General features: G+C 36.1%; 1 protein-coding gene across 1 annotated transcript in view; it reads left to right on the forward strand.

Moving 5' to 3' along the window:
* Nucleotides 1-2,730: 2,730 nt before the first annotated feature.
* LOC126808501 (neuronal calcium sensor 1) overlaps nt 2,731-27,036 on the forward strand; it is a 32,474-nt gene continuing 8,168 nt past the window's right edge. Inside the window, exons 1-3 of the mRNA XM_050533262.2 lie at nt 2,731-2,908; nt 7,597-7,621; nt 7,941-7,989. Of these exons, the coding sequence (XP_050389219.1) occupies nt 2,845-2,908; nt 7,597-7,621; nt 7,941-7,989 (138 nt within the window). The 5' untranslated portion in view covers nt 2,731-2,844. The remainder of the gene's footprint in view (nt 2,909-7,596; nt 7,622-7,940; nt 7,990-27,036) is intronic.

A 27,036-nucleotide genomic window follows, 5' to 3' on the forward strand; every position in this document is an offset into this window, starting at 1 on the left:
TTTAGCCCAATATTAATCGGCGGCACTGGGGGGTACCCTCCCCTTTCCCCGCACACACATATAAATATTTTATTTTTGGGGGCCCGGACGGCATCTTATTCCTCATGCAAAGTCATGGATCACCAGGCCCCTGTCTGCGCTGGCCTCCCATAATATTTGAGTTACTCGGTTGAGAGATTTTGTACAAGCTATCATGTCCTCGTCACGCCTCGATGGTGCTTCTGATGGTTTAATGTCTGCTTGCACGGTAGCGATCTCGACAACATTACCCAGTGAATAACCGATATTAAATACAAGCGAGAGAGAGGGTTTAACTTTCACTCGACACAAACTAGGTCATTTCGGGACTAACATATGGTTCAATTTTATTTCAGTTATTCGCTTGTGCCTAGGGTTCTTTAGCAGTGGGAGCAAACCGGAGGACCCGGAGATAACCCACGAGGTTGGACAGGCGACCATACTCCTTGTCACGTACAACCGGGGAATCGAAACCACGTCAGACCTTATGATACAGCGCACGAGCTAACCATTCGCCCCCCCCCCCTCATCCCCCTCAAGTTCTAAACCATTGTCAGAAATCTAGACAGAGAAGAAATCTAATTTTAAATGTTGTTTAGAGGTACATGCACGTATAAAAGGATTTAATTCGTCAAAAAATACCAAGACAATAACGATTCTGCAAACCTTAATAGTCAACTGAAAGATGAAGAAAATTAATTACAAAGTTGCAAGTAATCGATAGGTGATATTGATTTATTCAGATGATTCTAATAATATCACCTATTTTTTAACCCCAAAATGATCGAACTCAACAGTGAGGAAATTTAATTAATCTAAAAAATGTTAAATAAAATAAAGACTGTGACAGCGATCTAATTAATTAGATACAGATAGATGGTCGGATTAATTAGTGACTGTGATCTAATTAATTAATAATAACAACTTTACCAATCCAATAAACCTGAACGATGATGAAAATTGGTAAATATTTAAAGGGACAATAACACTCTTGCTGGCTTGACAGCTCCAGAAAATAAAAAAAGGCTTATTCTAAGTACTAGATGTTTAAGTGTCCTACCTGCTGTGTAAATTATCCATTACATGCTATTTTACTTGTCCAGAGAGTTCAAAAATATTTTTAAATCCAAGTCACATTTGAAAAGCTATACGTCAGGCTTTTCAAATCATTTAGTTGAAGTTTTCCAATTTTTTAAATTAGGTGTGTTAAGATGAAATTTGTATCATCAATTAATTGGAATATTGTAAAATAGTACAATTTGTTGACCAGAATAAAGATTGGGACATATTATTCAGTTACAACAAGAGTGGTATTGAGCCTTTAAGAGTTAAATGGACGGTAAAAATTAAATATATAACGCCTATATTGTACAGGAAGGTCAATAATCCTGATTAGTGGGCAAGGTCATTTAATATTGATAATCCCATGGGGAAATGTCTTTATCATATATTTGTCCCAATAAAAATCTTACAGGATTTGAGTTTACCATACGCTTTGGTGAAAACTTACGACCCCGGGCGTTGGTGTATTTACAGTGACCCAATGGGAGAGAGAGAGAGAGGGAGAGAGAGGGGGAGGGGGTAGAGAGAGAGAGAGAGAGATTAACTTCCACTCGACACAAAATAGGTCATTTCGGGACTAACATATGGTTCAATTTTATATCAATAATTCGCTTGCTCGTAGGGGTCTTTAGCAGGATCCTGCTCTTATATCGAATTCCAACTGTCAAGGGATCTTTTACGTGGGACCTCGGTTTTTCGTCCCATCCGAACAACTAGACAGCTGTCCTTGTCACCCCCCACCGTCCTGCATCACTGACAAGGGTGAACCACGCCGGAAAATCTGGATGAACTTTCTCGGCCAATGCAGGGATCGTACACCCGACCTCCAGGTTAGCGAGCCAGCGTCTTACCCACTTAGCCACCGTGACCCCCCACATCAGGCAAACTAGGGAACAAAACATTTTTTTAACAATAGCGGCAATAGGGGCATTTACGTGCTTGCGTGGGGGGTTGGATGGCTGAATGGTTAGCGTGCGCGCGCGCTGTATCATAAAGTCTGTCATTGAGTCGACTGGCGTGGTTTCGAATCCCCGGTTGTACGTGGCAAGGAGAAGGGTCGCCTGTCCAACCTCGTGGGTTTTCTCCGGGTCCTCCGGTTTCCTCCCACTGCTAAAGACCCCTACGCACAAGCGAATTATGTAAATAAAATTAAACCATATGTTAGTCCCGAAATGACCTAGTTTGTTTCGAGTGGACGTTAAACCCCATTTCTCTCTCTCTCACGTGCTTGCGTGGACATACCTGATATGGGGTCCATGTTAAATGTGTGTTAGTATAATCTTGATAAACATCTTTCGTGAGGGGGGGGGGGGCTAAGTGGCTAAGACGCTGGCTCGCTAGTCTGGATGTCAGGTGTTCGATAACTGCATTCAGATTTTCCGGCGTGGTTCCCCCTTGTCAGTGATGCTGGACGGAGGGCCTGACAAGGACAGCTGACTAGTCGTTCGGATGGGACGAAAAACCTATAGGAAATGTGTACACATTCCTGTGCAAAGCTTTCAAATAAAGCAGTTTTACCAGATCGCGGTTTTATAGTACAGCGATTCAACGATTCTGCCTTTTCAAAATAACGCGTAACTCTTGTATAGAAGCCTCCATCGCTATGTCAATATCTGGCGCGCTTTGACGTCACGTGTCAGTGACAGCTTCGCTTCGCGCGTGTTCAATGTAGATCATTTGTTGATGCCATGGCGGAGGATACCAACGTATGGAACTATAAAATAGTTGCTAAATCGTTAATGGCAACATTTAATTAAACGGATTATGGGGAAAAGATCCAGCAAATTAACCAACTCGGAATTGAACGATCTAAATGCCTGCACCAAATGTGAGTTTTGGGTTTGTTTTTGTTATGATTCTGTGAGAGGCTCATCATGAATAACGTTTTGTTATCGTAGATTCCCAATAGAACTGACTGAGGTACTACAGTATAAACTGAGCCTATCTGTTAGTAGTTTATTTACATGATTTAATAAGAACAAGATTTATTTCACACAGAAGTATTGATTTAGCTGGGTCAAGTTATACAGAGCTGTATAAAATATAGACCTAACACCACTAATAGGAATTACATTGTTGTTATTATAAATAACCCACGTATGTTATATATTAGTATTACTTAGTATTGATTACAATTTTATATATTTGAGGCTAGTTACGTTGTATTCATGTAATAGAAAATGGAATCGGGGGCGATTCCAGGAATTTATGCAGGAGGGTGTTTGCCAGGCTCCTGTTACAGAAATTGACAGTTGACAATGTATGATGCCATCATCGTCTCTAAATTACGTAGGCATACATACACACTGAGCTTTTTAAAGAGAGAAAACCAACACTCCGTTTGACGTCAATTTGTATTGTGAATTAATACGATCACATTGTGATTCAGTTTCATTGACGCAAAGCATTAATTGTGATGTCACATGTCTATATAATTAATTGTGATGTCACAGGTCTATATAATTATTATTTCGCGCTTTGAATGCCCATCCCATTCCACCATCTGATGATAAAGGATAAAGCACTCCCCCCCCCACTCCCCTGGATCCGCCCATGGGAATGGGGTTTAATATTCTGATTTTCTCTGCTTCGACTAGGCTAATGAAAACGAACATACACCATACAGTGTGTTATGAGGGACATTTTGCTCAGGGTATGTTTTAGGGGATGTGGGGGGGGGGGGTTCTGTCCCCCCAGCCTTGAAAATTTTTGAGAAATACATGGTCTGTATCGTCAGTTTCGCACATATCTGGGGTAACCAGACGAGGTCACTTTGACAAAATTTAGAAACTGTGATTTTACATAAAAACATACTAAATACATGTACCTACTACACTAGTTTTTAGTTTTACTGATATGCAATGAAATCAGTTCTGCACGATTTTGACAGGAAACTTTAAGGAAGCAAAATAGAAAAACAAAAACTGACCGCAACTGTGTCAAACACCAAAATATCAAGAAAATTAATCACATAAACTATTTATTTTTTTCCAATATCCACCGGGACACAGATAAATTGACAAGAGCCTAATTTACATAAAAACAAATATACGGACAAGACACAATACACAGAAAATCACAAACAAACGAACAATTCAAATAAAGCGAATGGATCCGGGGGTTAGCCGTAAGCGTCCACTGTGTTGTACAGTCCCAGGCCTGTAGTGAAACAGCTTAAATAGATTTTTGCACCATTATGATGATTCCAAATATAACAGAGCGAGAATAAGCAGTGTGGATGTTGATGATGAATGCATCATGTATCATGAACTCGCACTTGGAATGTCCATTCCATCCCACCATCTGATGATAAAGGATAAAGCACACTACCGTGACACTTTTCTCATAAAAAGTGTTGTTTTACAATTTCTTTATGCAGCTGAGCAGTGGGTGTATATGCGAAGTAGTTTTTTCTGTAGGAAATAATTACAGCCAGACTTATATTAGAATGATGATGTAGAAATTGGAGTTTATTTTTACCAGCCAAGAATAAACTGAAATGAAATGAAATGGGGTTTAACGTCCTACTGTTCTGCTCCGAACTGGGCTAATGAAGACGGGCATACGCCATACAGTGTGCTATGAGGGAAATTTTGCCCGGACATCGGCACTACTACCTACTCTTATATAGAATTCCAACTGTCAAGGGATCTTTTACCAGCACGCCAATGTGTATAAATGGGACTTTGTTTTTTTGTGCCATCCAAACAACTAGACAGCTGTCCTTGACAGGCCCTCCGGCCTGCATCACTGGCCAATAATAAACATTTTGATAATCATCTGCATGGTTACCATGTAAGTAGCTTATTCCTTACGCATTTCGGAGGGATTTGGATGGCCGAATGGTTAACGTGTGCACGTTGTATCATAAGGTCAACTGGTGTGGTTTCTAATCCCTGCTTGTCTGGAGTAGGGTCGCATGTCCATCTTCGTGGGTTTTCTCCAGGTCCTCCGGTTTCCTCCCACTGCTAAAGACCTCTATGGGCAAGCGAATTATTGAAATTAATTGGAACCATATGTTAGTCCCAAAATGACCTACTGTAGTTTGTATCAAGTGGAGGTTAAACCCCATCTCTCTCTCCTCCTCTTTCTCTCTCTCTCTCTCTCTCTCTCTCTCTCTTGTCTAATGCCAGTATAGAGAATGGAGAGTTGATGCGGAAGCTGGGTGTATATTACCTTGTTTGGCAAGTTCATTAACGATTGCAACACTTCATATGTTAATTGGCTATTTACCCCAGGGTTTCAACTTATATGTAGACGAGACACAGTCAAGACACACAAATTTCTAGATCACAGTTGGAGAAGCTATATTCTTTTAGTGCTGACCACACACCTTATCAAAAAACACACATTATGTCCTTATTAAAGATAGTGTTGATAAGTTAGATATCCTTAAACATACATTATGCAAGAGCTAAATCTGACTATTGCAGGTCTTTCTTTAGGCCTGAAATGTTATATAAAATATTAATTAGACATTTATTAACTTATCCAGACCATAATCAACCCTCGATGGCATTGTTAGCATGCAATATTTTCTGGATTGGAACTCGGTCTGCTGCTCCACGCTCATTCATGATTAAACGTAAAAATGGATAATCAAGACTATGTATTTTATTGTACCGACTTCAGTAATGATGATCGAGGCTAGACTCAAAATTCAATCGCTATATTCTCGGTTCAGAGTGGATTAATTTGACTGAAATTTTCAGGAAATTCCCTTTACATTATGTATCTAGTTTTTAACCATTATAGTGAGAACTGCCAGCTCTTTATCTAATCTCCCATAATGTATCTTTAATGTTTCATCAGACTTTAGTTTTAGGGGTAAGGAATTCAAAAGGGATGCAAAGATATATATGAAAAATATTTGGCACCAAATGTTGTCAATTGGCACCAAATGTTTTCAAGCAGAAATTTGTCTGAAACGAGCTAGTAGACTAACAAAAACCATCACCCATAAATGCTATCAAGTTTAGCAACGGACAAGGAAGCTGTTAATGCTCATCACCATTGCTTCGAGAACATTAACTAGTTTTCAGAATACCGACAGGACCGTATTTTGTATCAAATGATGATTACGCTGACAGTTCAGTCAAAACAATGCCATTACAGGAGATTAAATGTTACAGATGTAGGAAATCTAATTCACTTGACATTTTGAAACAATAATTTCCGCCAACTTTATGGAGGCACTTAAAAGTAATTATGTTATGTTTTTTGCCAACAGCCATCTATCACATATTTGTTTGTGATAATAGTGGGAAATAAAAATCAATGCAGACCTTCTAATTGATTTAATTAATGGATGTAAACATATTAAAGCTTCAATCTTTCAAAAAATGATTGTTTTTGGTTTGGAATGGCAATCTCTCTTTGAAATAAGTAAAAATAGAAGAATCTGTCTCCTTGAAAAGAGTCTGTCTCCTTAAGTGAGACAGAAATGGGGTATCAAATTGACACAAACTAGGTCATTTTGAGACTAACATATGGTTTAATTTTATTTCAATAATTCGCTTGTGCGTAGGTGTCTTTAACAGTGGGAGGAAAGCGGAGGACCCGGAGAAAATCCACGAGGTTGGACAAGCGGCCCTACTCCTTGTCACGTACAACTTGGGAATCGAAACCACGCCAGTTGACTCAATGACAGACCTTATGATACAGCGCGCACATGCTAACCATTCGCCCCATTCCTTGAAAGGTTGAGGTCTGCAAAAAAAGCCAATGTTCATACAGAAACTACAATCTTTTGAGTATTAAGAATATATGTTGTTTTTTTTTTTTATTTGAGTCAAAAAACGAATTGTCAATGTTGAAAATGAAGGTCCTCAGATAAAACCATTGTTGAAAAATCTTCTATTTAATGCTGTACTGTATAACAGATAATCCAATTATATCTTTAATAAACACAACAGGCCTAAGACTTTTATTTCATACGCTCACGTTTAATTGTAGACATAAACATGTCGCAAATTGTGTCCATCTGTGGTTCAGGATGCTCCCCCTATATATGCTACCCCCATCTTAATAAAATTGTTAGCATATTTAAGAACGATAATTCAAAAATTTTGTGAGCTCCCATCTTTCAGGAAACAAGAAATTTATTGTATGGACCATACCAGTTCTAGTAAAAAGCTTATCAAATTGTAACGAATCCTGCCCTTGACATGTTTTTTTTTGTTTATGTTTCGTTGCCTAACATCCTATCTTCATTTGAATTAGAAATATCATATATTCAGATAAAAAAGATAAGTTTTGCGGGTTCTGACCTAATTGTTTTTATTGGTATTCTTTAAATATATATCTATCTGTAATATGAACGATGATTATTATGAAGTGAATTAGTCTTGCCAATTAAATCTATATCAGTATGATTTTGCGATACTCAGAAATAGATTTACCTAAGATTGATTAAGACACGCTTCCTTTAAGAAAGTTATTATTATCGATTACTTTTTATGGCATCTGCTGGTCCAGAATAGTACTGTAATTAAATCTTTCAAAAATATTTTTCAGTTGAAAAGAAAGAACTACAACAGTGGTAAGACATTTTATGATTATTTTTTTATGAAATTATTGGAAAAAAAGAAGAAAAGAGTCTGAAATTTTAAATGAGAAGAAAATGGCAGTCTAATGTATTTATAATGAATGTCATTCTCCGACATGAGAGTTATATTTTAAAAAGATATTTCTAAAAAAAAAAAAAAGCTTCTGGATTAATATTTTAAAAGGATATTTCTAAAGAAAGCTTCTTGATTAATATTTTCTATCTCATACTGAGTAACATACACTGTTGATTATATTTAAATTTTAATTACGATATTATTTTGTACTAAGAAATTTCTCTAAAATATTTGCAGGTACAGAGATTTTATGAAAGATTGTCCCAGTGGGGTTTTAAAAAAGGAGGTAATATGTCTACTCATTACAATTATTATTAGAGACACATCTGTTAAACATACATTATGCAAGAGCTAAATCTGCCTATTGCACGTCTTTCTTGAGGCCGGAAATAGTATCTAAATTATTAATTAGATATTAATTAACTTATCCGGGCCATAATCAACTCTCGATGGCATCGCTAGCCTGCGATATTTACTTGATTAGGATCCGATTTGCTGCTCAATGCTCATTCATGATTAAATAAAAAAATGGATCTGACTTTAGGAATGATGATCGAGGCTAGGCCCAAAATTCAATTGCGAAAATCTCGGTTCAGAGTGAATCAATTTGACTGAAATTTTCAGCAAATTCCCTTTACCATATTTAGTTTTTAACTATTATAGTGTGTGTTTTTTCCGGGTCCTCCGGTTTCCTTCCACTGCTGAAGACCCCAACGCACAAGCGAATTAATTAAAATCAAATTGAACCATGTGTTAGTCCCAAAATGACCAAGTTTGTGTCTAGTGGATGTTAAACCCCATTTCTCTCTCTCTCTCTGTCTTTCTCTTTTTTAAAGGTCAGGCATTTATTAATAATATCAATAAAAAAAAAAAAACAGTGCCTGACAAAATGAGAAGACACCAGGTTTTTTTGTTAAGGTACCTTACCTGTGACAGGTACCTTATTTGCAGGTTCACTTAATTACTTGTCACTGTCTTTTCCGACAAATAAAATTTCATCAGACATAATAGGTATTATGGAACTTTAGTATATCATGTGAGATGACACTTCAGTGCCTCGACTTGGCATACAAACGATCAGATAAGGAGACATCTCTTCCTAGTTAGATCAGATCAAATCAATTCAAAAACATTGCGTAATAAGTCTGTGTCGAAATCTTCTGTTCTTCACACATGCACTTTAGATTATAAGGTCTGTCATGGAGTCACGCTGCATGGTTTGGGTCCCCGGCTTGTACAACTGCTCAATGTTGTAGTTTCCTCCTACGGCTAAAGAAATGAAATGAAATGAAATGGGGTTTAACGTCCTACTGTTCTGCTCCTAAACTGGGCTAATGAAGACGGGCATACGCCATACAGTGTCCTACGAGGGAAATTTTGCCTGGGCAGCGGCGCTACGGCCTACTCTTATATCGAATTCCAAATGCCAAGGGATCTTTTACGTGCACGCCAATATGTACACGGGACCTCGGTTTTTCGTCCCATCCGAACGACTAGACAGCTGTCCTTGTCAGGCCCTCCGTCCTCCATCACTGACAAGGGGAAACCATGCCGGAAAATCTGGATGAACTTTCTCGCCCAATGCAGCGATCAAACACCAGACCTTCAGGCAAGCGAGCCAGCGTCTTAGCCACTTAGCCAAACCCTACATAAAAGCGAATTAAAAAAAATTGTACCATATTTTTAATTCCGAAATGACCTAGTTTGTGTCCAGTGGACTTACCCCCCCCCTCACCTCTCTCTCTCTCTTTCCCTCTCTCTCTCTCTCTCTCTCTCTCCCCTACCATCATAGCTACCTTAATGTGATGTTGTAACATCCCACCACTGCCTTAAACCCGCTCACTCTCTCTCTCTCTCCCTCTCTCTCTCTCTCCCATCATAATTACTATAATCTGATGTTGTAAGTAACATCCCACCACTACCTTAATGGTTATCCACCATTATGTTATATAGAGTACTGATTCATCAATTATTGCATGTCAGCAGATTCTCTATTAAAAAACTGATATTGGAGAGAGAAATTAATTAGATGAGATTGAATTATTGATTGATCAGACCAGAGATATGATGTATCATTGATATATGTACCTAGACCATTACGTGCGTAGAATTAATGTGAAAATTACAAATGGGTTGTTAGCTGATTATTTTTATAATGCGGGAGGTTGGATGGCCGAATGGTTATTAGCATGTGCACGCTGTATCATAAGGTCTGTCATTGAGTCAGCTGGTGGGGTTTCGATTACCCAGTTGTACGTGACAAGGAGTAGGGTCGCCTGTCCAACCTTGTAGGTTTTCTCCGGGTCCTCCGGTTTCCTCCCATTACTAAAGACCCCTACGCGCAATCGAATTATTGAAATAAAATTGAACCATATGTTAGTCCCAAAATAACCTAGTTTGTGTTGAGTGAACTCTGCAGTTAGCTCCTCTTGAGAACAGAACCCTACACGTTAGCGAATTATTGAAATAAAATTGAACCCTGTGTTAGTCTTGAAATGACCTAGTTTGTGTTGAGTGGACGTTAAACCCCATTTCTGTCTCTATCTATTTTTATAATGCAACTAGCTTAGTTACACAGCGTTGCACAGTTGAGCGTCTTGCATAGTTTTGATTCCCACAAGGTTGGACAAGCGACTCTCTCTCTCTCTCTCTCTCAAATGTTCAGTAGATTGGTGCCATAGTGGCATGTTGAATTGGGAGTGGCTTAAGAGAGAAAATTTACATTTTTTCACAAATGTTCCATTTCTCCTAAACTTTTTGATTGATTACAGCCAGATTTAGTAGAAATTTCACCTGTGTGGTGTTTTTTGTTGAAATGAAATTGATTAATAGTATAGCCATTTTGTAACCATTGTGAATCTAATCAGAGGCTAAAGTTATCATCCAATTTACATGAAATTTATACACAGTGTTTATGTCCATGAGATGCAGAAACTGATAATTACCTTTAGATTTATTGCCCTTGATCACTTTTTAAAATCTTGTGTACACTCTAGTGACTACAGTTTTTACCCTATTGATTTGAAAATTAGACATAGTGTTTATATGCATGAGATTAAGAAATCCCTTTCATCTACAAAAGAATAAATATCCAACAATTTTTGTAAACTGCTGGGACGATTGAACTTTTGTAGGCATATGTTTTGTTGCTTGGCAACCTATCTTTATACTATTGAATGAAACCATATTTGTTTTGAGATGTTAACAAAGCACTTTTTTTATGCGGTTTATTTGTTTAATTGATATTTGTTATTCTTCGATCCTTTGAGGTTTCCAGGCTCATAAAACTAGTTTTCCGAACATGTCTAAGAAACCACATCTATAACAATGAAATATAGTCTTCTGATTTAAAAACCATTTTCATTTATTACATTTAGAACCAATCTATTTCTTTGATAGTTATCTCTTCTCTTTGAAGTCTAATTTGAGCCAAATTGTGATGAGAGAGAGGGAGAGAGGGAGAGATGGGAGGGGGTTGGGAGAGAGAGAGAGGGAGGGAGAGAGAAACGGACAGGGAGAGAGAAAGGAAGAGGGAGAGAGAAAAGAAGAGAGAAATGGGGTTTAATGTCTACTTGACACAAACTGGGTCATTTTGGGACTAACATATGATTCAATTTTATTTCAATAATTCGCTGAGCAGTCGGAGAAAACAGGAGGACCCAGAAAAAACCCGCGAGGTTGGACAGGCGACCCTACTCCTTGTCACGTACAACCGGGGAATCGAAACCACACCAGTTGACTCAATGACAGACCTTACGATACAGCGCGCACATGCAAGATTCAGTCCTCCGTGGTATCATAGCTTCGTGTGTAGACACAGGTTGTTTACACGGCATATCAATTGTGTGATAGGGAACATGCTCAGAGAAGGTTTCAAACACAAATTAGTTATTGCCCTTGTCATTAAGACCTTGTGAACACTCAACAACAGATCATGTTTGTTAGTTTAAATAATAAGATGGCCTGGTGTAATGTTTTGCTAGTCATATGGAGAAACCATATTGGAATTAAGATTCACGCATCCCTCATGGAAGTCTTATAAGGTTTTTCCAGTCAGGTTTTTTTTTTGTGACATTTTATTGTTAAACATGATGGAATTGTTTTGCTTGTCCTAATGACCCCTATCAAAGGGCTTCTCGTATTGCTATTTATCCATGACATGGAAAACATAAAAATACTTTGACCCTCAAAAAAAAATATTGAAACGAAGAAACGTCTTTAAATACTAAATTCTCAACCTTGCTGTCAGACAGCAGAAAAATCTCAAGCAATAAATCAAAATGACATTGTTAAATTGAATTAGTCTGATGGTAATCTCAACGGACAGGAGATATTTCAATGATGTATTAGTTGTGAAATAAAAATCAATGTACATGTATTGATGTTAATAATATAGCAGTGATCTATGAGGTGTGCTGGGTAGACTGTGTTTGTATATATAGGGATGGTTCGATTGTTCTGTACTGTCTGTCCTAATGTGTTGTATAGACTGTGTTTGTATATATAGGGATGGTTCGATTGTTCTGTACTGTCTGTCCTAATGTGCTGGATAGACTGTGTTTGTATATATAGGGTTGGTTCGATTATTCTGTACTGTCTGTCCTAATGTGTTGTATAGACTGTGTTTGTATATATAGGGATGGTTCGATTGTTCTGTACTCTGCCCTAATGTGCTGTATCAATTATGCTTTCTACTCTAGCGAACTGGTAGAGAGGTGTATGGATTAAATTTATATCAACATAGCCCGGTTGGAGCTGACGTGCCATAAAACTATATTACATTCACAATCTGGTTAAAACACAGATCCTATTTGGTTTCTGTTTTTTATAGTTCAAAATTTCGTTTTATTTATCTTTACTACACTAGGATCTAGAAGAGTTGTTATATTACCAGCGTTCTGGTTGAAGTGAGGGATTAGCCAAAGAAACGGTCTGTTAAGGCGAGCTTTTGGGGTGAGGATCACAGAACTGTGGGTAATCCACTAGAAACATCAATGCTTATTGGTTAATCAAATGTCTGACATCACAGGGTCAAAAGCCGCTCGTATGACCTTCCAGTACAACTAGCTAGATCTTCATGTAGTGTAGGCCATCGAAAGTATAAAAAAACGAAAAGAAATATAGATCTGTATTTTCATCAGATTGTTTCATTCATTGATTTAAAGGGACAATAACACTCTTGCTGGCTTGAAAGCTCCAGAAAATAAATAATATCTCTATCTAAGTACTAGATGTTTAAGTGTCCTACCTGTTGTGTAAATTATCCATTACATCCTATTTTACTTGTCCAGAGGGTTCGAAAATATTTTTAAATCGAAGTTTCATTTGAAAAGGTTTACGTTAGACGTTTCAAACCATTATGTTGAATTTTTCAAAATTTTTAAATTAGGTGTGTTAAGATGAAATTTGTATCATCAATTAATTGAAATATTCTAAAATAGTACAATTTGTTGACCAGAATAAAGATTGGGACATATTATTCAGTTACAACAAGAGTGGTATTGAGCCTTTAATGGATTCAGAGTATACTTTCTACGAAAGCTAACTGGTAGAGTGGTGTATGGATTATTCTATCTCAATGATTTAATGGATTTGGAGAACCTGCTAAGAGGGAATTAAAAATACATTTATAAATAACTACCGGTACATTGAAATGTTGTTGGATATTGTTGTCATTCCTGTCTATCTGTTGGTCGTCCACAATTGTGTGTGGACACTCTGGAGGCTAAATTTATCATCCGACTGACTTCAAATTTATACACAGTGTTTATGGTTAGAGATGAAGATACCTTCTGTGTTATTACACTTATTACTTTGATGCTGAAGAGGCTAAAGTTATTGTCCCATTGACATGAAATTTATACACAGTGTTTACGAGAGAGAAGATGTCTTCCGTGTTATTGCCCTTTGACGCTCTAGAAGCTAAAGTTATTGTCCGACTGACATATCTATGATTGACATGAAATCTATACATAGCATTTATGCAGCGAAAAAACCCTATTGATTATCGACAAGTTCTGATAAATATCGTCAGAGTTATGGCCCTTGATCACTTGTGGACACTCTAGAGGCTTAATTAAGTTAGTTTCCAATTTACTTGAAGTTTATGCACACTGCTTTTGTTTATCAGCCGAAGAAATCCTGTTGATTTTCAACTATTTCTGATAACCCAAACAGCTGAATACTGCTACATGTTATGTTTATGTTATCTCTAGAAATTAACAGAAGCCCTAGGAATTAACAGAAGCCCTAGGAATTAACAGAAGCCTATCAGGTTTGAATTATTTCTGATAATTATTTCATTGGGATGTTGCTGTTGTTGATCAGTTATTTGTGTCGTGTAAATGAGAGAGAGAGAGAAATGGGGTTTAACGTCCACTCGACACAAACTAGGTCATTTCGGGACTAACATGTGGTTTAATTTTATTTCAATAATTCGTTTGCGCGTAGGGATCTTTAGCAGTGGGAGGAAACCAGAGGACCCAAACAAAACCCACGAGGTTGGACAGACGGCACTACTCCTTGTCAGGTACGACCGGGCAATCAAAACCACACCAGTTGACTCAATGACAGACCTTATCATACAGCACACACGTGCTAACCATTTAGCCATCCACCCCCTGTCGTGTAAATGCTCCCATTACCTACAGAACATTAAAAATGTGACAGCCCTTAAAGTCTGCGAAGCGCAACACTTGAGCAAAGTTCTTTTCCGATAACACAGGAGCCTAACTAAAACTGTCACTCACAGACTGTTGATTAAAAAAAATTCAGACTGAACCGGATTCACTGGGCAAAACTGGCAATGTGCATGTCAACTTAACAAATCTCGCCTAAGCGAGATTATGCATCTCATAGAAATATTTCTATGGCGTGTCTAATCAATGACATCATATATTTTTGTCGTCAATGAAAATAATTCTCACACTTTTTTGTTCTTTTTTTTTAAACAAAATTAATCATCAATAAAAACCAATTTGGAAAAACGAAATTATTGAAAATTATTTGTATCACTTGAGAGACTTAATTATTAAGGTTTTATTTTTAACAACAATCCCTTCAACTGTTTTTATAATGTAGAAAGATATTTTGCCCCCAGCAGCTGGAATATCTAGATAGTCTGCTAGAACTATTTCATGTGCATCGAATGTGTATGTATTTCCTGAAAAGAACTCTGGACTTCATTTGTTGTTTTAAAGACACAGTTTGCATAGCAGGCATGACTTTAAACTACTGAGATCCCACTGTCAGCATAAATACATTACATACTGGGCTGCAAGTTATCTCTTAAAAACATGTCTGACATCAGGGAACATCTGTTGAACTGTGAACATCAGATATACTGATTAATATACCCTATATGTTATAAGATAAGATAAGATAAGAGGGCTATACTATATACCGGAAAACACTGGAAAACTACCGGAAAACACCATGTTATACTGAATACCGGAAAACACCGGAAAAACACTAAACACCGGAAAAACACTAAATACCGGAAAACACACTAAATACCGGAAAACACCCTAAAAAGGTAACCCAGAGAAGGGCTATACTATAAGATAAGTTGAGAGGGCTATACTATATACCGGAGAACACCGGAAAACTACCGGAAAACACCATGTTATACTGAATACCGGAAAACACTCCGGAAAAATACTAAATACTGGAAAAACACTAAATACTGGAAAAACACTAAATACCGGAAAACACACTAAATACCGGAAAACACCCTAAATAGGTAACCCAGAGAAGGGCTATACTATAAGATAAGTTGAGAGGGCTATACTATATACCGGAGAACACCGGAAAACTACCGGAAAACACCATGTTATACTGAATACCGGAAAACACACCGGAAAAACACTAAATACTGGAAAACACACTAAATACCAGAAAACACACTAAATACCGGAAAACACCCTAAATACCGGAAAATACCCTAAATAGGTAACCCGGAGACCTGCACCCTAAATAGGTAACCTAGAGAAGGGGTATACTATAAACCGGAAACTAACCCTTACCCTAACCCAGGCACACAGAGGACCAGGCTCCGGGTTACCTATTTAGGGTGCCAGTCTCTGGGTTACCTATTTAGGGTATTTTCCAGTATTAAGTGTGTTTTCCGGTATTTAGTTTTTTTCCTGTGTTTTCTGGTATTTTTCTGGTGTTTTCCGGTATATAGTATTGTCGAGATAAGATAAAATGTTTATTGCATCAAAACATCCATTATGGACAGCATGCATACATGTACACTTAGACATAGTCATATACATTTAATAATACATGTACATATTACATAGACAACTCAATACCTTCATACAAACAGTATACTACCATGTATATCAGAGGGGTTTCAGTTAGATGTAGTCGTCACAAAATTTGATTTAGCTATCTTATCAAAAGCCAAAAACACATATAAAGCCACTGCCTTTGGTGGGTTAAAGAGATTAAGAAAATTGGAGAAAATCTTAGGATATACTGAATGATATGTTATATGATCTATAAAAAACATGGACTGTTTACGAAATTATAGATGAGATATATAGAGTATATCATTTACTATATCAACAGTCTGGTTAATCAAATAAATTCCTAACACAAACCCACAGATCGGCCATATCACTTTCACCAAAATTCTTGAGTGTGATATCATATCATATTTCAATATATGTGCAACCATGTTAAACCACATTTCATTTTGTTTTGATTCCCCGCTTGTACATGTACGAGATAAGCAGTAGGGTCGCCTGTCTAACCTCGTGAGTTTTCTCCGGGTCCTCCGGTTTTCTCCCATTGCTAAAGATCCCTACATGCAAGCGAATTATTGAAATAAAACTGAACCATAAGGTAAAACTGAACCATATGTCCCGAAATGACCTAGTTTGTGTTCAGTGGATGTTAAACCCTCTCTCTCTCTCTCTCGTTTTGTTTTGAAAAGCAGTAGGGTCGCCTGTCTAACCTCGTGAGTTTTCTCCGGGTCCTCCGGTTTTCTCCCATTGCTAAAGATCCTTACATGCATGCAGAATTATTGAAATAATCTCTCTCTCTCATGTTAATGTATTTCTCAAATACTAAATAACACTTAAAGCTTAATAAAAGACTTTATTTAGGGTACATTACAGTACGCTCCATTACATGAAGTGTTGTGAAGACAACTATGAGAGCTGAAACCCAATAGGGTCTGTGTTTTAATCGGTCTGGTACTCATGTTTTATCACCTATCATAAACTAAATTGATTGAAAATAAAAGCTGGATAAATATAGTTCACAATTTTATTGGTTGTTTTAAACAGCTGAACAGTATAATGATGATATTGTAAACAGTGTTAATCACAGAGGCGTTATATATAAATACATCAATGCCAACAGAGAGGGTGGGCGGGTGCAAGAGTTTATCGTGATCTTTTGAAAAACGGCTTTCACATCATCAATGTGGAACAGTTGTACCTTCTGATGTACCGGTAAGTCACAGGAGGATATTAAGTAACCATACAGATGCTGTGTATTGATGGAGTTCAAATGGAACTAATTAATGTAACAGATAGATTATCAAACTAATACCCAGATCTTCTTCATGTAACAGTTGTCCGATCATGTACCGGTAGAGTTATCTGATCATATCCTTGTTGAGTTGCCTGATCCTATCCTAGTTGTCTGATCATATCCTAGTTGAGTTATCTGATCATATCCTAGTTAAGTTGTCTGATCATATCCTAGTTGAGTTGTCCGATCACATCCTAGTTGTGTTGTCTATTCATATCCTAGTTGAGTTGTCTAATCATATCCTAGTTGAGTTGTCTAATCATATCCTAGTTGTCTAATCATATCCTTGTTGAGTTGTTTGTTCATATCCTTGTTGAGTCATCTGATCATATCCTAGTTGTCTGATCATATCCTAGTTGTCTGATCATATACTAGTTGAGTTGTCGGATCATATCCTAGCTGAGTTGTCTGTTCATATACAGGAGCCCTGGTGTTGGCTAAGAAAGTTAATCTGGATTTTCCACCGTTGTTCCCACTTGTCAAGAATGTAGGATGGAGGGTCTAACAAAGATGTCTATTGATTTTCACTGGTTTGTGATAATTACTGCCAGAGTTATGGCCCTTGATCACTTTGAAAAACCTTGTGGATGTTTTAGAGACAATAGTTATCATCTGATTGATTTTATATTCATACACCATGTTTACACCTATATATAATTGTTTCGATTGACTTTATATTGATACACAGACTTTAAGGTCTTGAGACAAACAAGTATATTGATTTTCAATGATTTTCGGATAACTACTTTAAAATGAGTTGTTACTCTTAATCAGATTTTAGTGTATTATAAATGTTTCATTACCAACAAAAGTAAAAATATGCAACAACTATTGTTGACTGCCCGGACAGTTTAGCTGCTGTGGGTGTATGTTCCATTGCCTGGCAACCTATCTTTGTTAATTTGAACAGCTAAATCCATAATATTAAATGTTTGTATACTAAACGTTAGCATGGGCCAAACAAATTCTAATGATTTTCTGATAATTGCTTAATGAGTTGTTACTCTTAATCAAATTTTAGTGTATTATAAATGTTTCATTACCGACAAAAGTAAAAATATGTGACAACCCTTGTTGACTACTCGGACAATTTAGCTGCTGTGAGCATATGTTTCGTTGCCTGGCAACCAATCTTTGGATAATTCAGAGAAAGACCCCACCACGGCTGTCTTGTATGTAGTGTCCTATATGTCTATGGCACATGGAGTGGAATGTATTGCATGTGTCATTGTTTATAGCTGTGGTCAGACAGTTTTAACCAGTGTTCTCATAAATAAACATTCCTTATTAACGATTCTCTCCTTTATCCAATGTAAATTCCACAGCCCAGGTTTTTTATAGATCGAAGAGTAAATCACTGACTAACAATATTCAGTGGCCATTGTTTTTATACTAAAATGGTTGTGATAATTATATTCATTGTTGACATAGACTTACTGATTTGATTGGCAGACGGATTCATACAGGAAAAGTCAACAAACAAAATATGATCAGATTAAATATATAGGTATTAGTGTAATTGTTTTGTCAACAGGGGAGTTGGATGGCCGAATGATTAGCACGTGTGCGCTGTATCATAAGGACTGTCATTGAGTCAACTAGCGTGGTTTTGATTCACTGGTTATACGTGACAAGCTTGTGGCTTTTCTGCAAGTACTCCGGTTTCCTCTCACTGCTCCCATAGTTCTAGTTTCCTCCAACTGTTAAAGACCCCTACGCACAAGGGAATTATTGAAATAAAATTGAACCATATGTTAGTCCCAAAATAGCCTAGTTTGTGTCGAGTGGACGTTAGACCCTCTCTCTCCCCCCTCTCTCTCTCTTGTCAACAGGTTACTTGTGAAATATCCTTGTAAATAATAAACGTACACCTACGCTAGGTACAGTAGTGTGATTATTTCTCGTGATTCAAGCCAATAATTGCTTATAGATTAACACATTAAGATTAAAGGATTGCATGTTCTCTGTTCATCTTATTATACCCAAAACGACTAGATCGATTCAACAAAGATAGCAGTAGTAGTAAAGACATCGTACATCGTTCAAATAAGATCACTTTAACATTGATGTCTTTGACTAAGCAACAAATATCTTAATCATTATCAACTAGTTGAATTGTGATGAAATGAGAATACACCGATCGAAGATTGACAGTGTAGGCTGAACACACTGCAAATGGACTAATTAAAATTTGATGTGGGTTTCATATATTAGAATTGCAAGTAAGGGAGGATAGCCAAAATGTCTTGAAAATGCTTCTTGAATAAAGAATGACACATGATCAAAAAAACGACATAAAATAAGCAAAATCTACAAAAATGTGTCGTTAGTATTTTATTGATATGATGATTTACACTTAAATAAATAATGTAAAATCTTATATTTTATTGATATGATGATTAACACTTAAATAAATAATGTAAAGACATAACTTATTGCTAAATACATTGTATTTTTTCTACTATAATTGACATTAAAATAAATAATGTAAAATCTGGACATAGATAACTTATTGCTAAATACATTGTAGATTTTCTACTCCTATAATTGTTTTTATATGATGTATATTACCCCCCACTGATATCAATTGTTTTTAAATGATGTATATTACCCCCCACTAATATCAATTGTTTTTAAATGATGTATATTACCCCCCACTGATATCAATTGGATTAAAATACAGATCTATCTTATTGCTAAATATATTGTAGATTTTCTACTCCTATAATTGTTTTCAAATGATGTACAGTACCCCCCCCCCCCCACCCACCCACTGATATCAATCTGATCAAAATACAGATTTATATTTCGTTTTTTTTATTTATACTTTCTATGACCTCACTACATGAAGATCTGACCGGTTCTAATGGGAGGTTGCATCAGAGGTCATATGAGCGGCTTTTGACCCTGTGACATGAAACATTGATTAATCAACCAGCGTTTCTAGTGGTTTACCCACAGTTCCGTGCATAGTACGTCAAGAACTCGTCGTAACAGATCGTTTCATTGCCTAATCCCTTACATCATCCAGAACACTGGTAATATAACAACTCTTCCAGATCCTAGTGTAGTAAAGACAAGTAAACTAAAATTTTGAACTATAAAAAACAAAAGGAAATAGGATCTGTGTTTTAATCAAGATTGCACTGATATAGAAGATGAAAGGAATGGAAGTTTAAAAATGAAATGTAAAAGAAACAAAATGGTGATTGAAATGATATATAATGATTTGTGATGTAATGAAGATATATTTTACAAAAATGGTTGAGACATTTCGTTCCCCCCCTTGGTTATACAGTTGCGTTGTGGCAATGCATATCCTTTAAAGGATATATTATATTTGGTCCTTTTACATGTAATGAAATAAATGTTTTAGCTTAAATATCTATATTTTAGCCGATCGTGAACGCTTAAACACAGCTTGAGGTGACCTGTCGTACCAGACATTCTTATCTGGACCATATTTGGCATCATAAGCCGTTGTCATCCTCGTGAGTCGATCCACGATGTCATCCATTTCTTGGCGGGAGACTTTCTGATATCCCATGTAACGTCGTTCTAGTCCTGGAATTACTATAAGGGTTTTTTGCGGTTTTGGATGGATGTAGGTGAAGTCTTTTTCATGGAGGTCAACTCCTCCACGGCTAGCCACAGTTGGCCGTGTCACGCGACCCACAATAACATCCAATTCGCCCGATGTCACATTTCTCGATGTTCCAAATAATGGAGAATTTCTTCCGTATTCTGAACGCGAAACACTCTTTGAACGAGACGATTGAGGGGATTCACCATTTGATTTATTTTCATTGGTTGATTTGGATCTTCTTCCTCTGTCACTAGATTTGGAGCGGTTCATTTTGATCTTTCTATTGTTTTGCAATACCATTAAATTCACAGGGACTGCTCTAGTGACCTTGGTGGCGAATCCTCGTTCTAGGCTGAAGAAGAAAACAAAATCTACAAATTTTAAACACTGAAGAAGTTACATAAACCAAAGAAACATAAAGGAGCCTTTAAGTATATCCATAACATGTTGAGAGATCAGCTTATAACAGAGATAGAGATAGAGAGAGAGAGAGAGAGAGAGAGTTAAAGAGGTTGGACAGGCGACCCTACTCCTTGTCCCCTACAACCAGAGAATCAAAACCACGCCATTTGACTCATTGACAGACCTTATGATCACCGCGCACGCGCTAACCATTCGGCCATCCAACTCCTCTGTTGACAAAACAATTACACTAATACCTATATATTTAATCTTATCTTATTTTGTTTGTCGACTTTTCCTGTATGAATCCGTCTGCCAATCAAATCAGCAAGTCTATGTCAACAATGAATATAATACCCTACTCCTTGTCCCTTACAACCGGAGAATCTTAACCACGCCAGTTGGCTCAATGACAGACCTTATGATAGAACATGCACGCGCCAACCATTTGGCCATTCACCCCCCCCCCCCCTCGACTTATGCCCCTTCCCTTCACCCCCGACGCTGTCTATCACAAATCTTCTTGTAATAAGAGTTATTGATTGATTTTCTTTTTAAAATAACATTCTTCTACTAGCTATTAACATGAATTATAACCAAAATCTTTGATTGTGTTATCTTTTCTTTGAGTTATTGCACCTTTCATATAAACCTTGTAATATCTCCATGGAGATCTTTTTACCAACTTGCCAAGTCTGAATCGAGATCTTTGCTACTCTTAGGGGGGTTGGATAGCCGAATGGTTAATGTGTGCGCATTGTATCATACGGTCTGTCATTGAGTCAACTAGCGGGGTTTCGATCCGTTGTACTTGAGTAAGGTCGCCTGTCCAACCTTGTGTGTTTTCTCCGGGTCCTCCGGTTTCCTCCCATTGCTGAACACCCCTATGCGCAAGTGAATTATTGAAATAAAATTGAACCATGTGTTAGTCCCGAAATGACCTAGTTTGTGTCGAGTGGACGTTAAACCCCATCTCTCTCTCTCTGTCTCTCTCTGTCTCTCTCTGCTACTGTTAGAAAACCTACCTTCTACATGAATCCTACTTGACGAATGTACCAGTATATAAGTAAATTATTATAAAATAAAGAAAGTATATTTTACCTACACTAGTAGACCTGTATATCTTCATTATAAACTACTTTAAATACAGACTGTATACACAAAGACATGGCTATGTAATGTATTACATCGTATTAAAAGAATTCCAATTTATCTCTCTAAGATCTTTATTGACTTTGGGGGCTTATTGTTAATCCACCCTTTGAAAAAGTTAATTCACTATCAAATATGTGTTAATCCAGGTCTTGTTCTCCTATAAAATATTAGTCCAGTACAGTTAAGAACGAATCTAATAAAGATTGGTGTATTTTTATATGGAAATTTAAATCCTACTCAAGTAATGGTATTATAGACTACCAAATCTCTACTCCAAAAATTTTTCTGAATATTGAATTTAAAAAATTTTCTGCCGCACTTTATTCTTTCCACAAGAACTGCTGTTACTGACAAAAACAAGATAAGAAAAGTAATCTGTTGCTATGTTCGCAGGACGGAGGGCCTGACAAGGACAGGTGTCTAGTTGTTCGGGTGGAACGAAAACCGAGGTCCCGCGTACACATTGGCATGCACGTAAAAGATCCCCTGGCAGTTGGAATTCGATATAAGAGTAGGCACACTGTATGGCCGTCTTCATTAACCCAGTTTAGGAGCAGAACAGTAGGACATTAAACCCTATTTCATTTCATTTCTGTTGCTATGTTCAAATAAATTAGGGAAAAGGGGTAAAGAGAGAGAGATAGATAAATAGAGAGAGAGATGGGGTGTAACAGCCACTCAACACAAACTAGGTCATTTCGAGACTAACACATAGTTCAACTTTATTTCAATACTTCGCATGCACGTAGGGGTCTTCTAGAGTGAGAGGAAACTGTAGGACCCAGAGAAAACCCACAAGCTTGGACAGGCGACCCTACTCTGTGTCACGTACAACCGGGGAATCGTAACCACGCCAGCTGACTCAATGACAGACCTTAAGATACAGCGCGCAGGTGCTAAGGAGTAAAAAGAGGTATAAATTAGTCATTGAAAATTTAACAACCTCTTGGTATTTTTAATGTACTTAAATGTATATAAAACATTTAGACTTTATATGTTTGATGTGAAATAGAAAAAGTCACTTTAAATTGTATATAAAACACTTAGATTTTATAGTATAAAACATTTAGACTTTATATGTTTGATGTGAAATAGAAAAAGCCACTTTAAATTTTATATAAAACACTTAGATTTTATAGTATAAAACATTTAGACTTTATATGTTTGATGTGAAATAGAAAAAGCCACTTTAAATTTTATATAAAACACTTAGATTTTATAGTATAAAACATTTAGACTTTATATGGTTAATGTGAAATAGAAAAAGCCACTTTAAATTTTATATAAAACACTTAGATTTTATAGTATAAAACATTTAGACTTTATATGTTTTATTTGAAATAGAAAAAGCCACTTCTTTAAATTTTATCTAAGACTCTGAATATGAGTGTATGTAAATAACATTTAGATTTTATATGTTTTACGTGAAATAGAAAAAAGCCACTTTAAATTTTATCTAAGATCTTGAATATGAGTGTATGTAAATATGAGATAGTAGCAGCAGACATGTTAATATCAGATTTCAATTAAAATGGAGATATAATGATAACCAGGTACATTATATTATTGAATTAAGTTGAGTATATAAAGTTTTGATTTTAATGGGATAAAAGTGATAGAGGTTGAACAACTAAGAGATGAGTTAAACTGCCAAATATTTATAAGATAGAATTTGGTAATTTATAATGTAGATGAATATATATATTGAAAAGCATTCCTAAAACCAGGAATGTACCTTAGTTACAGAGGTGTGGGGCAGGGCAGATCTGTATGAAATTTATATGCATCATTTAAATTTGTGAAACAAAGATCTATTGAATTTCAGCAATTTCTGTTAATTAAGTTATGACCCTTGTTTTACTTTCTTGAACCTTATGAACACTCTAACAACAAAAGTTATCATCCAATCTGTATGAAATTTATATGCATCCTTTAGATTAGTGAAACGAAGAAGGGCAGGGCAGGGCAGGATGGCTACATATATTTTATGGGGCATCATTGTATTTTTAGTAAATGTGGAAATTAGAGAATGGAGAAAACAAAATTTTTTGTCAGCCTAGAATGCAAAAAAAAAAAAACCAAACCAAAACTGGACAATGTTGTATTATATATAAGTTTTCTAAAAGAGAATTATTTTTGTATTCATAGCATGAATTTTAAATTAGAGAGATATTTCCAATAAGTTATATTTTCAGTCCGATATTTCCTATAGAATTTACCTGTTAATATACCTATAAGTCAATATATAACATTAATAATAAAGATCAACACCTTACCTGTTTAGCTGAACTTTTTGATATGTAGAAATGTTGTGGTGGACGATAACTTTAATTGAATCCAATAATTAATTATAATTATCCAACTTGTGTTATTCACGAAAAAAAATAATATCCTCGTTTCCATACAAACATAATTCCCTAATTTTAACACGTCAAAAGAAGTGGGCTCTTTTTCCCATTAAACTAAAGCTTTGATAAGTGTATTTTAGCTCTGTCTTCGATCAAATATCAGTTTTATGATAGGTGTTTAGATTTATGTCTTGACCTTTTATATCTTCGCCTTAACTAGACAATAGATGGGGTGATTGACACTTGATTGAGTTCATAAGCGTTAAATACAGTCCTTCAAAAATTGACAAGCTGCAGTCAAACCTTGACTACTACCCCCCCTTGAGTGCCATAAACTAAATATGTGTGAAAAACTTATGAATATATTTCATAATGTACACTTGTATATGTATGTAATACATATTGATAATGAGTAATTATAAGAACTTATTGATCTTGTTCAGTGATTTGGGTATTTAATTAACTTAGAAAGACATACTGTTATAAACTATCTATTTATTTATTGCATAATATCTGGTCATATATCTACATTGAGTGTTATAAATCCCTAATTACTTATATTATTATACGCCTAGTTTGTTTAATACAATAGATATGACATATGGGGAGATATATACCGGTAACTGTTGCAGAATGATCTTATGGTAGGTTAAATGGGATTATCACAGATAAATCTACAATTAGAAATATCCACATTTTGATATTATTTGACTTTTTTTTAAAGGGCTGTTAGATTTAATCGGGTTATGATAAATTTTAGTCATTGAGTCAACTGGTGTGGTTTTGATTCCTCGGTTGTACGGAACAAGGAGTAGGGTTGCCTGTATCATAAGGTTTGTCATTGAGCCAACTGTCGTGGTTTCGATTCCCCGGTTGTACGTGACAAGGACCTTCTATACTAGGGTCTATGATATGATCTCCAACCCTGTTTAGGGGGGTTGGATGGCTGAATGGTTAGCGTGCGCATGCTGTATCATAAAGTCTGTCATTGAGTCGACTGGCGTGGTTTCGAATCCCCGGTTGGACGTGACAAGGAGTAGGGTCGCCTGTCCAACCTCGTGGGTTTTCTCCGGGTCCTCCGGTTTCCTCCCACTGCTAAAGACCCCTACGTGCAAGCGAATTATTGAAATAAAATTAAACCATATGTTAGTCCCGAAATGACCTAGTTTGTGTCGAGTGGACGTTAATCCCCATTTCTCTCTCTCTCTCTCTCAACCCTGTTTTTTTTTAGACAGTTTTCACTTGAATATCATTAAAGAGAGAGAGAGAGAGAAATGGGGTTTAACGTCCACTCGCGACACAAACAAGGTCATTTCGGGACTAACATATGGTTCAATTTTATTTACATAATTTGCTTGCGCGTAGGGGTCTTTAGCAGTGGGAGGAAACCGGAGGACCCGGAGAAAACCCACGAGGTTGGAAATATCATTAAAACCTCACTAGAGATATACATACACTGAACTTAATTATCTATATTAATATTGGATCTTTCCTCGTCAACAGATATTGATTTATTTTGATCCAAGTTGTGCGTTTGAAAATGTTAATTATTGACCACATATATAATAAACGAGGTTTGAAAATGTTAATTATTCACAACATATATGATAAACGAGGTTTGAAAATGTTAATTATTCACAACATATATGATAAAAGAGGTTTGAAAATGTTAATTATTCACAACATATATAATAAACGAGGTTTGAAAATGTTAATTATTCACAACATATATGATAAAAGAGGTTTGAAAATGTTAATTATTCACAACATATATAATAAACGAGGTTTGAAAATGTTAATTATTCACAACATATATAATAAACGAAAGGTTTGAAAATGTTAATTATTCACAACATATATAATAAAAGAAAGGTTTGAAAATTATTCACAACATATATAATAAACGAGGTTTGAAAATGTTAATTATTCACAACATATATAATAAACGAGGTTTGAAAATGTTAATTATTCACAACATATATAATAAACGAAAGGTTTGAAAATGTTAATTATTCACAACATATATAATAAAAGAAAGGTTTGAAAAAATTCAGATAGAAGAGATTTTACTAGTTAGTCTTTAAATCAGATAAACGTCTGCAAGAAAAAATTTAATCTGACAATATTCAAATAAAGACTTTACGCCTGTCAAAAAGTGTCTGACCTTATAAGTTTGAATATGGGAGATGTTCTCTCAGCTAAAAAATCATTATTCTCTTAGCTATGAGAGATACAGTAGAATAAAATAGGTCCAGAGCCGATCTGGTTGAAAAGAAGTCACTCATTCAACAAAGAC

Source organism: Patella vulgata, chromosome 1, assembly GCF_932274485.2.
Source record: "Patella vulgata chromosome 1, xgPatVulg1.2, whole genome shotgun sequence".
In the NCBI taxonomy this organism is placed as follows: domain Eukaryota; kingdom Metazoa; phylum Mollusca; class Gastropoda; family Patellidae; genus Patella; species Patella vulgata.